We start from the raw sequence: 12,893 nt of genomic DNA, 5'->3' as shown, positions 1-12,893 counted from the left end.
AAACAAATGGCTCATAGAACAAATCAATCCAAAGTTCTTGCTTGTGGCATAAATGACCAGGATCAAATTATCCTATTTTGGACACATTATGTGAAGACCTAGCTCTCTGAAGAAGAATCTAATGCTGGGAAGGGGGGAAGGAAAAAGAAGAAGAGGATGACTAGCAGCAAGATGGATGGACTCAGTTATAGTGGTGATGAGTCCATTGAAAGACCTGAAAGACCCAGTTAGGGAAATGTATATGGTCATTAAGTCACACTGACTTGATGGCATCAATCAATTAAAAGAAAAAGTAATCTTAATAATTTTTTGTTGAACTCACCAAAAGGAACTCAAGTTTGGCTTGTTTAAGCGGGTGAAAGAGTCCTTTGCACTATCACACAGCTATTAAAAAATCAGGCATAGAGCTGATTCATATCTCTAAAGCATGGTTTAACATTTTGAGCATTTGCCAAGGTGAGCCTCAGGCTTGTACACTGTGCCTGGCTCTTTCAGAATTAGTGCAGTGAGAATTTTGAAAGTTTTTGCTTCAGTGTTTGATTAGCTGTGCCTTATGCCATTCATGTCTGACAAACTGTAGTTAATCCTAATCATACTTAACTATTATTTGGACAACACAAAAAGGCACACCTAATCTGAACTAGAAAAGGAAGCTTCCACTTTCTCCTGGTGGTCACTCTGGATGAAGAGGAGGAGAAGCAAGTGACCAGAGGCTTCTAAGGCACAGGAAGCTGTCGTCTAAGCTTTGGTTTAGTATTTTGTTGTTAGCTGCTTACTGCTCACAGTCTTAGTTTTTGAATTAATGACATCCCACTGTGATGGCTTAGGATAATGCATATGAACCAAGTCACTATGGCTTGTTCAAAAAGCCACAGCTAATAAAATTCTGGCTAATGGGTGAATTTTCCCATTTTAATTGGGAGCAGTACTGTTAAGGCAATTTTTAAAACTTGCACAAATAAATGCATGTTTTTAATTTTCTGAAGGAACATGTGGAGTTAATGGAAGTAGATACTGGTGTACAAAATTGGTTACTGGTATGCGACTTTCACATCAATATATCATTTCAACACCAGCTGGATTTCATGTGGGACATTTTGTTCTATATTTTTTTTCAATTTTCCATGAGGTCCTCTCCAAACATTTCTGACAGAATATTAAATGTAGATGTATATTTCATCTTTCTAAAAGTATGGAAACTCATGTAGAGTATAAGAATTGGCCCAAGGGTTTAATGAAATATGAAATAGTACCTACTGGGAAACTGTACGATGTGATACAGCTAGATTTTTATATACAATAAATTTCATACAATTATTATAACTGGAGCATACTTTTGGCCATATATTAGCCATATGTATGACGCATACTTGTAGCTTCTAGAAGATAGCAATCTATTTTCTTGCAAGGAGACAGATGCAATTGTTTTGTGGTCCTTTCTCCAAGGTTTTTCTTGTTATATGTCTCAAATCATCCTTGAACATACTTTCCCTGGTTCTTATTTCAGAAAGGAATCTGAATTACCTCTCCTATGTATTAGAAGTGTTGAAAATTATACTTCCCATGGAACCCAGTTGGGAATAGTTGCCATGCTGTTATGCTCTTTGTATCTTCCGGAAACTGCTGTGGTAGTAGGATAAAGGATCTTTGCACCTTTGCACCCAACCATTCCCAGCCTAATATTCAGTATTCTTAGCCAGCGTGATCTGACTGGGGGAAGCTCCTTTATAGTAGTTATTTTTATGTCTAGAGTTTCCTAATGAACAGATACTGAAATGCGTCCCCTGAGATTAGAAATATTTACACTGAAATGGTGTATATTTTGTTGCTACTTTTTCTGCTTCTTCATTACAGACCTAAAATCTGCATTAACATTTTAAATATAAAATAGTACAGGTAGTCCTTGACTCATGACTCCATGACATCGCCAGGGACAGACTGCCTCCATTTCTCCTCCCGAGTCCCAGCAACCTGTGACATCAAGGAAATCTGGTTTCACAACCCAGAATTCCTGCCTATGAGATGAAAAAGGTTGAAAACTTCTGTGCTAGAATGTATGTTCCAGTCAAGGTGGCATGCATAGCACCTCTTCCCAATTATTCTCCAGAACACCCACCTTTTGTCTGAGCCACAGTCACCCAGTAGGTTTCTGTGCCTGAGATAGGAGTAATTCATCTCAGTTCTAGTCTAATAACGTAAGCAGTATGCTTAACTGGCTCTGAAAATTAAATGAAAATCCTGTGAACCAGACTAAAAGACAAAAGCTGAAATATATGTAAGGAAAAGAATTAATTAGCTTTTAGTTATAGACTTAATCTTGTAGGTCTCAATTTTACAAAATGAAACAATGTTTTGTGCCAAGATGTTTGAAAGTATTTATGTTGCCTAACTTCGACCAGTTTGCACATAATGCTAAACAGTGGTTTTATTGATATATATATAAGCCTTTTCCTTCTCCTCTCCAACTCTGGTGCATTTCTCGGGATATTGGAAACATCCACTCTTGTTTTCTACTACTACTTGTGGGAATTAACATTTAAACACAGAAATTTGGTTACTATTTTCTATGCATTTGACTTTGCCTCATTTCAGTAAATGGTATGTAACATTAACTACTCTTTATCCATATTTGGTCAAAAAAATCTCCACTTTAATCCCAGAAAAGGGTACTAAAAAGGTATTACATTTTATTTTTGCATTTGGTCTCAGAACACCTATTTAGATTAATAACAGCATAATTCTATATGTTTGCTTGGAATTAAGTGTTGTTGCATTTAATGAACTTAATTGCCAGTAAATGTGTTTAAGATTACAATCTAAACTGTCTTGATAAGGGAATCTCAGGGCAGTCTAGATGTTGCTGCTATACCTGTCAGCATTCTTCTCCTTTGTCCACTATTATACTCTATTCTGTGTTGGTCAGACCAAACCTAAATTATTGCATCTGGTTCTAGGTACCACATGTAGGAAAGGCATTGACAAACCAGAATTTTTCCTGAAGTGAGCAAGGATAAGGGACTGGGAAGGAAAAACTTCTCAGAAGGATTGGAGAAATTGGTTTTGTTTTTTTGTTTTTGCCTAGAGAAGAGAAGACTAAGGGGAGACATGATATCTGTTATCAGGTATCTCAAGGGCTATTGTGTAGGAAGCAAGGAGAACTGTTCAGTGTTATTCCAGAAGACAGGACAGGAAATCATGGATTTAAATTACAAGGGAACAGATTTCAGAAGAATATCAGAAAAATATTCTTAATGGTAAGAACTGTTGAGAGATGATAGATTCTTCTTTGCTGGAGGTACTTATCCAGCAATTGGATGGTCATTTTCAGGCATGCTGTAGTAGTAGATTTCTGCATGGGGCAAGTGGTTGGACTAGATCAGTGGTTCTCAACCAGGGGCCATATGTCATCCTGGGGGCCCTAGGATATTTTAAGGGGCTCATATGTGAAAAACATGTAACAGGAGGCCATGCATGGTACATGCTGAGGGGGGCCACAGAAAATCAAAGGATATCATACTGCAAATACTGTCTTGTTGAAAATGTACAAGTTACTATCCCATGTCCATATCAGGTAATGGGACCTGGACAGGGGGGCCACAGGAAAAAAACAAGGTCAGAAGAGGGACATGGGTGAAAAAAGGTTGAGAAATACTGGACTAGAGTATCACCAAGGTTGCTTTCAGCTCTACATTCTGTGCTGGTTGGAACTATTGGGAAATGGAACTCAACAACATCCAAAGAGTTACTAATTTTCCACCCCTGACATAGTTACTTGATAGGGAATTCAGTACTTCTTTTCAAGAAAAATTGGATAACTTTTCACTGATTTCTGCTTTAAAAATCACCAGTGTTAGGTGTAGAAGGTTACAGTATGTTGTGGTTATGGCAGGAAAAATAAGTTAGATGTTCGAAAAAGCTCTCATTTTCCTTATCCAAACAAGTTTGTTACATTAAAAACTCAGTCAGCTCCTCATTTACTCATCTATGTTAAATAAAGTATATTTAATTCTAATGACTCAGATTTTGAAATCGCAAAAAGAATTTGAAATGGCACAAATGGGTAGCATCTGCAGATGCAAAAAGGAAGTATCCATTGATACAGGTTTCTGATATAAAATGAGATACGATGAATGATTAAATGTGTGTTATGATATCAAGATGCAAATCCTAGCCTTTCATATTTGTGTCAAGGCATGGTTGGGAAACTGAAAAGTGCATTCTAGTAGAAAAGCCATCTGGGTTCAGGCAGGATCATTTTGCCATTGACAATTGTTTTAAGTGTCAGCCCCACTAGGTAGACCAGACCAGGAAATCAACTCTACAGAAAAGCTAAAACTACTTTTATTGAGATTGGCTATAATAAGAGAATCTTGCAAGTCTGATTGTGCCGTACCTCCTCCTCCTCCTTATACTCCAGTGAATTAGGGAGGTTTCTGCCTGAGCTGCTTGCAGATGTTATCGCATTGTTCTGGACTTCAAAAATGTTTCAGGTCCTTCTGCCTAGATAATGGTTCCTGCATATTTCTGTCAAGATCATCTTCTTTATTCTCTACACAAACCATCTAATTACTAAATATGTTAGCCATGAGAAACTGTTGTTTGCTGCTTGTATAGCTCTTAGTGCAGTGTTTGATATAGTCTGTAGAGAAATTTTATGGAGGAAACTGATCACCCTCAATATGGATCCCAGATTAATTGCACTGATCAAAGCCCTCCAGAGAAACACCTGCCTGAAAGTGCGGTTTGGGGTCAATGGAACCATGACAAGAAGAATTAACTCATAGAAAGAAGTAAGGCAGGGGTGTATACTTGCACTGATACTATTTAGCCTATATATCAATGACATTCCAGGGCTAATGAATAATCCTGAAGTACATATGCCTAAGGTATTAACGCAAACTTTAATACTGTGTTTTATGCTGATGACATAATCTTACATATTTGCAAGTTGGGCTATGCAGGCTGCTAAGCAAATTTGGTTTCTATTTTCACAATAACAGCCTAATTATTAATAAATCCAAGAGTGTTGAAGCATTTGAACTTTGGGGTTGGAGACGACTCCTGAGAATACCATGGATAGCCAAGAAAACAAACCAACAGATCATCGAACAAATCAACGTAGAGTTCTCACTCGAGGCATGAATGAACAGACTCAAATTATCCTACTTTGGACACATTGTGCGAAGACCTAGCTCTCTGGAGAAGAGAGCTAATGCTGGGAAAGGTGGAAGGAAAGAGAAGAGGATGACCAGCAGCAAGATGGATGGACTCAGTTATTGTGGTGATGAGTACACTGTTGAAAGACATGAAAGATCAGGTTAGGGACAGATCATCATGGAGAAAAACTATGTCATTGCTAAGAGTTGACACCAACTTGATGGTACATAATCAAAAAATCAAAGGTTGTGGTCTTTGAAAAAAGATACAACAGACATATATATATTTTGGATGGTGAGTTAATAGAGCAAGTCAATACCTTATTTAGGGGTAGTTTTTTTTGAGACAGGGTCATGGCTCCCTCTTTATTGTAGGGGCTCATTTAGACTGACAGCATGTATGAATTTGCTGTTAAAAGTGAATCACTACTAACCAGGTTCTTTAGCCCCAATTATCAAAGTATACAAAGCTAAAGTTACACCCATGGTCTTACATGGGGCTGAAGTATGGAGCTTAAAATATGTATTATTCTTTGACCAAATGTAATCAGATCATGTGAGGAGTATATTGGGTGTGGATAAAAGAATTCTAGCTGCTGCATTTAGAGTTGAGTTGGGAGTATATACACCCCATGCTCACTCAAAAATGAGGGTATATAATTCTTGGTGGAGACTTCTATGGAAGCTGATAGATTCCAAAAACTGTGCTTGATGGACAGATTAAGATTTAATTTGACACTTTCTGGACAGTACAACTTTCAAATTACATTAGGATGATGCACAAATTCAGCCCTTTGGGCTAGTTTATGATTCAATAAATTGTGCAGGTAGGGGTTCACCCAGGAGTCAGATTTACCATGTTGTGTGAGCATAGCCAAAAAGTGAGATGAATAGTCTAAAGAACATGACTAGAGATATACAGTATTTGAATCCAAAGTGAGCAAAGGTGCTTTGGCTCCAGTGTAGGCACCCAGCTGCATCTTTTCCTGGGATTACATTGTCTCATGAATTCACTGGACGTTTTCTTGGGCCTCATGGCTGCCACAGGAGCCCAGGAATAGGCATATCCCCTTTAATTTGTTGCTGACAAGTAGGGAGAAGGGTGCTCGTGTTGGAGCTGAAGGACGCTAAGCCACTTCAGATCTGTATACCATGCACCCCTAAATGCTACAATGAATTTCATGTGCCTCAGTCTGTAAAACAGCCATGAATCTCCCTAGATGACTCGGCACTTTTCGGCACAAACTTTTTGCAGTTTGATGCCTTTTACAATTGTGAGGTTAAAATGGCTAAAACAAACACATTCATAATCTAACATTTTCGGATTCATCTGAATTCTCATAGCACTGACCGTATGAGCTGACGGTATGAGGTTGTGAGGAGCTGAACAAAACAAAATTTTAGATCTAACCCAGCCCTGGGAACTCTTGGAAGGTATTGATGAGACACAGTTATGAGAGAGGTTGCCTTACTGATCCAGGCTTCAGTTTCCAACGCTACACAGTTTGGGGAAGCATGTTGATCTTCATTTTTTAAAAATGGACAAACAATAAGCAACTTAGTTAATTCTTGTGTTGTCTTCTGGAGTGCTGTTTTCTTCCATTTAAGAATAGGTGACTAGTCCCAATGCAGCTCCTTAACCATTACATGGTACCAACTTAAGGACAAGCTAATTTTTGTTAGGCCTAGCTGATGTGGGCTGCATCCAGGTGATTTGGCAGCTTTGATGGCAACAAAGCATTGCAGTTTTCTGCAACTTTTTGCACTTCTTTAGCAGCCATAAATAATTTGTAGCCCAGATCTGGTGGCCCTATTTTTACTAAACTGCATGCATGGAGTTGAGATTTTATGGGAACTGGTAGCATCTGTCAGCCACACATTAGCCAGGTTTACAGTTGCATCATGAACTGATTTGGGCTTCATGTGAAGAGGTATGATTGTTTCCAACAGCCATCATGGTTGGGAAACTACCATTTTTAGTGTAGTACTATGTATGAGCCAGACCAACAAACCATACTTATAAGAAGCTGTGGCTTAGCATAATGTGTGACCATCAGTGCAAAGAGAATTGTTAGAACATTCCTTCCCTCTTGCGTTGAAAAGGAGCTAAATCTTGCAGTGCCTCTGTAAATATAGCTTTTGGGAAAAGCCATAATATGCCAACCTTCCTTCCTAGCAGCTGCCCTGAAGTCTGGGAAGGCTGACTTGAGAACAGATGTTTTTTCTCTTTCTCCTTTCCCAGCAGTATGCCTGCCTAATAAGTTTGGATTTATCATCAAAGCAACTGATGCTGATTGCATCCATTATATGGTGCTTATAATTTGAACCTACTACCCATTTTTTAATTTATGTAGGCCATAGATAGAGCATCTGCAACATGAAATATATGAGTTTGTAAACCTCAAAAAAGGAAGAAAAAAAGCCACAATTATAGGACAACCATGTTTCCACTTTTTCTGGCTGGCCTGTGTTTTTGTTTTCTAGTAAATGACTGAAAGGCTTTTCATCTGCTTCTAACAAGGCATGAATGAGTAACAACAGATGAGACTAGTGGGAGGTAATTTTGTCTCCTTCCTGTTTCAGGAAACCTTTTTAAACTTGATATGCTTAAAGCTAAAGATAAGATAAGCAAATGAAACGGAAGCTAGTCAGGCTCGCCAGATTAGAAGGTGCATTCTGAAATCACTAAATAGTATCTGTTTTGATCCCTTAAGCAGCAGTTTACATCTCTTGAAAAGAGGTTTAACTCAGATGCTAATTACCCTCAGATGCCTTGTTTTTCCTTCCTTACACCTGCCTTTGACTTCTAAGGTTAGTAAGTTTATAGAGTTGCAAGTTTTTACATGTTCTTGATGATACAGAATCCTTTTGTTTGTTAGAGTTTTGTTACCAATTTTGGCATCCTGCAAATGTGCCTAAACTTGAATTTGGTAAGGTAAGATTTGGTTCAGTTTCTGAAATCCCATGATGTGAGGGCCCAAAACTGGGTGGTGGACTACATGCTTTTCATCTTATATTCAGTTCCCAATCATTCTAGTTAAGAGTTTCAGATTAGCAGGAATGCTATTTGAAGGATTTCTAGATTGAATCCATAGTCTGAAACCCTGGCAAACCAGAGGCTATCAAACATTGTGGCTTAAGAATCTCACTGGTATTTAGTTTAGCCACTGTATGAGGAGGACTTTTCTTAGTGGCCAGATAGGACAGCAGATGATAATAGCATTCATTTGAAGAAAGCCCAGAGAAATACCTCTAGCTGCAATAGACTCTGCAGTATATCAGTTGACTCTACCATCCCCAATCTCCTGCTTCTTCTGGATACATGACTGCTCCCCCCCAAACAAGGCACTATTGTTTCCCTTGACTTTGAATATGCACACCTTGACACAATGGGCTACTAGGTTCAGAGGATAGGAAGGAAGTTACACAGGAGACTGTCTCTAAAAAGGCCATTGAAAGTGAAGGTCTAAGAGCTAAATACAAAGCACCCATGAGTTGGCTATAGCTTATTTACTTCTTATACTAACAAGACAGTAGTTTGTTATAAGTATACAATTGCTTTATATGTGTTTGTGGATTTTTAATGAAGCTCTGATTTTAACCTGGCCTTGTAAATGTTCAGGTTCTTAAAAAATTGTCAACTATTATAGTTTTTGCATGCATTTTGGAGAAGAACATAGGATATATTCTGTATATTATTTATAGAATGTTTCCATTCTCCCTCCCTTCTTTTAAATCTGTACGGTTGTAATGAATTATGGGGAAATAAACAATATTCATACCTAGAAAGCCTCCCCATTCATATTTACCCTATAATATAAGCTCATTTGGGGTACGTTTGTGAATGTCTGGTTTCCAAGTAAGAACAGTATCTTTGAGCTATATCATTGGGATTTTTATAAGTGCAATTAAAATTTAGTAGTATATTTTAACTACCAGAATAGTGTGATATACATCCTGGCTTGAATGCTTTTAATTCAAAATCCTAATAAAAGAGGAGTCCAGTTTTCCTCAGAGATACATCTGAAATATTAAAACAGCAGCATAAACAGCAAGGATCTCACCCCATTGTTATATTGACTAATTCTGAATATATATTTATGCTTCATAAATAATAAAAGTGTGATTAAGAATTAGAAAAGTTTTCATGTTGAACTGCTAGAAGTTGAAATGTAAGATCATGCCTCTTACTACCAGAACAGTTTACCAGTAAATTCCCCAGGATTAAAAAAACAAAACAAAACCTTACTGTAGGTGAAAAACAAACTTTTGCCCTGGAGTCCCAACCTAAATTCATTTGTATTGCAACTCTGTAGGAGGCAAGGAATTGATTTAATCCATTGATTGTTCTGACAGAAGAGAAAACAATGCTTGGTTTTTTTTCTGTCAACATAATGGAAGCCAAGAAAGTGCTGAAGGATGGTTTGAAGAAGCTGTCCAGGCAGGTTTTGCTAAAGCTTTGTGGAAAAAAAAAATCAATTGTTGCTAGATAATATATTATTTCTTTGTTCATTCTTGAGTATCCATTTTTATGTTCTTAAAAGAGGTGGAAGGATAGCATTGGAACAAGGAAAACATTTTGTGTAGATTGTACATAGAAGGCTTGAAACACTTTTTCCTTTTCCAAGTTGATTTCCAAACACTTATTAATATACTGCATTTTTCATTATCTCCCTAATTATATCTTGTTGAAATATCTTTTGGACACATTAATACAAAGTACTGTATATTTTTCATTTTGTGCAGCTACTGTACAACCATTTATTAAAGTGAAGAAACATTAACCAAATTGATGCACAATGTCACCACTGTCCAGTACTATCTTGTAGATGAGCAACAAGCTTTGGGGGGAAAATGAAGATAAATGTACCCAGTTAAACCAGTTAGTGAAGCAGCACTGAGAATCTGGAGGGTTAGCCTAGAGCAGTGTTGTCCAAACTTGGCCACTTTAAGATGAGTGGACTTCAACTCCCAGAATTCCCCAGCCAGCTGGCTGGGGAATTCTGGGAGTTGAAGTCCACTCATCTTAAAGTGGCCAAGTTTGGACAACACTGGCCTAGAGGGAGGTGAAAGGTCTGCAAACCTTCTGTTTGCCATATAAAGGTTCCGAAAGCTAGACATAGATAATAACTTTGGTTGTTGTTTAGTTACTGTTGAAACCTAAAGCAGACAAAAAAAACGTAAATTACAGATCTTCCATCTGCCTGGTGTGCTAGCATATTTTATTAATCAATTAGCTATCGTTGTGTGAGGAGGAAATCAAACTCTTCCTCCATGAAAGCAGGAAGCCAAACCTTCCCGCTTGTCTCACCCTGCCATTCAATCTTTCCACAACAATCAAGGTAAAATTTACGATTAGAATGGGCTCGCCCAAAAGATTAAAATGTGGCAGGAAGAGTCAAGATTCTTTGAACCTTGCCAGAAAGATCCCCCTGATCAAATAACAAAAGATCTGGCAGGAAGAGCTAACTTTCTTTGAACTTAACTGAAACCTTAATCAGAAAACAAAAGATCTCTTCCCCAAAGAGATCTGCATACCAATCAGGCAGTGCTAGACAGGCAAATACCTCAGTTCAACACCAATCAGGCAGTGCTAGACAGGCAAATGCAAGGATGCCTGATAAGAGGCAACCAACTCCCCGGGGTGCCTGACCTCAGAGCGCCCCCTCTTGGAACTCTGGCTAATTACACTTGCTAAGAACTTTAGAGGGTGGTTTCTCTCTTCACGCACTTTTTCAAGAAACAAAGGCAAGGTTTCCCTATATAAAGGGCTCTTCGGGAATTCTTGCTGGCCACCCCCGAGACCCGATTCTCTGTGCTGTGCTCTTGGAAATAAACGTTTGCCTCCGTTTCAAGCAACTGCCTGTGCATTTTATTCCAACTCAGAAACAAACTTGGTAAGATTTCTTTCCAATAATTGATAGAACTGACTGATTCATCCAGCTAGGAAAGCATTAACAATCACCATACCCAGTACTGCGTGCTCTAAGAAGAATGTTATAAAATGATTCCTAGGCTGTCAAACTGAAAAAAAAAATTGCACAGTCTCTTGTGTAACTTTTCCTGGGATTGCTTGTAATGAAGCAACTTTGAAAGTTTTAGGAAGCCATCTTCCCAGCCGTTCTTTATTCAGCTTTTGAGATTTTAGCAAGTACTGTCTGTGTAATTTAAAACGCTGTAAACAATCATAACAAGTATTTTACCTATATGAGACAATAACTGGTTCCAGGGCAGGAGTGGAGCAAGCCAACTGGGGAATGGCTTCCCACAATGGGGAGGAGGCATCTGTCCTTCCACTTGCTCTCCAGGAGTTGGTGTCCTGTCTCACGCATAGTCTCCAGCCATCATGGGCAGAACTGTGCTATTCCCCCTTCAGATGGATGGATGGATGGATGGATGGATGGATGGATGGATGGATGGATGGATGGATGGATGGATGGATCGATCGATCGATCTATCTATCTATCTATCTATCTATCTATCTATCTATCTATCTATCTATCTATCAAATCTATATATGCCGCCCATCTCATGGATGATGAAAGCCACCAAATCGTTGCTCTATTTCACTTAGAACTTAGGAAAAAAAAAACCAGTTGGGAAGATTTGGACCAGATCAGATGCAGATTTAGCTGCATTTAGCTCCTATATATTCTGTGGGCTACTTTATAAATATTCAACATCTTTCTGTTTTGTATCTCTTCCCCAGATCCCAAATGAGTCCAGAAGTATTTTGACATTTATAGCAGTGATTGGATTTTTTTCAAGAGAGGTTGACACTTCTTGCATACAATTTAGCCAGCTTTTGGCTTCTAGCAGGGTCATGGCTATTGAGGATTACAGTTGTAATTCTTCACAGATAAAATGTATTAGGTTGGGAAAGGCTGAATTAGATAAAGATGATTTGTATCTCCTTTGAGGTATGCAGTGGGAGCATAAAAATGGTAGAGCTAGTGTAAAGCATTGTAGATTTTCTCTGTAATTTTTAAATAAAATCTTAGAGCCTGTTTACAGTACTGTGTTCATCCATAAGTAACTGGAAGTATGAAACATCTAAGACAACCATACAGATTTCATACTTCGTACACATTTAAGAATTCTTCCTGAGTTTCATTGCAACTGGAGTCCCAAGTATAGTGTATTTCACTGGATGAAATTCTAATATTCAGATGTATCACATCGGGATGATGTAGTCAGACGAATCCATTCATCAGCTAGGTCCCACAATATCTCAGCTGCTGGCTTACGCTGCATTCTCTTTTGTGCCTCTATAGGGTCTCTCTCCAACTGGAAAGAATATTGGGCTGCTCAACATTACCTTTAAGTATGACAGTAAGTTATCCTTCTGCTTCATGATTTCTCTCGAAAATAACAGTCAAAATATTGTACATTATAAATGCCACATTAAACCAGAACACTGAAAAAAGATAAAGCATTGAATTTATTGTTCTTATTTATTTAATCATTTATTTAGATTTTTAATCAAAGTGACAGTCTGAAACAGAGGAAGATATATTGTCCATTAAAAACTTAAGAGGTAGATTAAAACCACTTTGTTTTGTTAAGCCATAGCATCTTTATCCAAATTTTATCTAAATAAGATCAAGTAAAACAAATTATATTTTGTAGAATCTGTGAAAGAAAGGTGGCACAAGGTTGGATTTGGGCCATTTCTGTACATTCTTAACATTTGTAGCTGCAAACGAATAAAAGGATTTAATCCTTTCACTCTTCCAT

At 38.0% G+C, this 12,893-nt stretch overlaps 1 protein-coding gene across 2 annotated transcripts in view; it reads left to right on the top strand.

Moving 5' to 3' along the window:
- The window catches only part of IL17RD (interleukin 17 receptor D), a 55,587-nt gene that overhangs the window by 17,799 nt on the left and 24,895 nt on the right, over positions 1-12,893 (top strand). For both annotated transcript variants that reach the window (XM_088134202.1, XM_025166503.2), the window contains exon 2: positions 12,431-12,488. In XM_088134202.1, coding sequence (XP_087990328.1) covers positions 12,431-12,488 — 58 coding nt within the window. The remainder of the gene's footprint in view (positions 1-12,430; positions 12,489-12,893) is intronic.

The sequence above is a fragment of the Python bivittatus genome, unplaced genomic scaffold, assembly GCF_059951505.1.
Source record: "Python bivittatus isolate LINGU-HERP-01145 unplaced genomic scaffold, Pbiv_v1 ctg000080_np1212, whole genome shotgun sequence".
NCBI lineage: Eukaryota > Metazoa > Chordata > Lepidosauria > Squamata > Pythonidae > Python > Python bivittatus.
The sequence above is the reverse complement of the archived record's forward strand: the minus strand, read 5'-3'. Positions and strand labels throughout refer to the sequence as shown.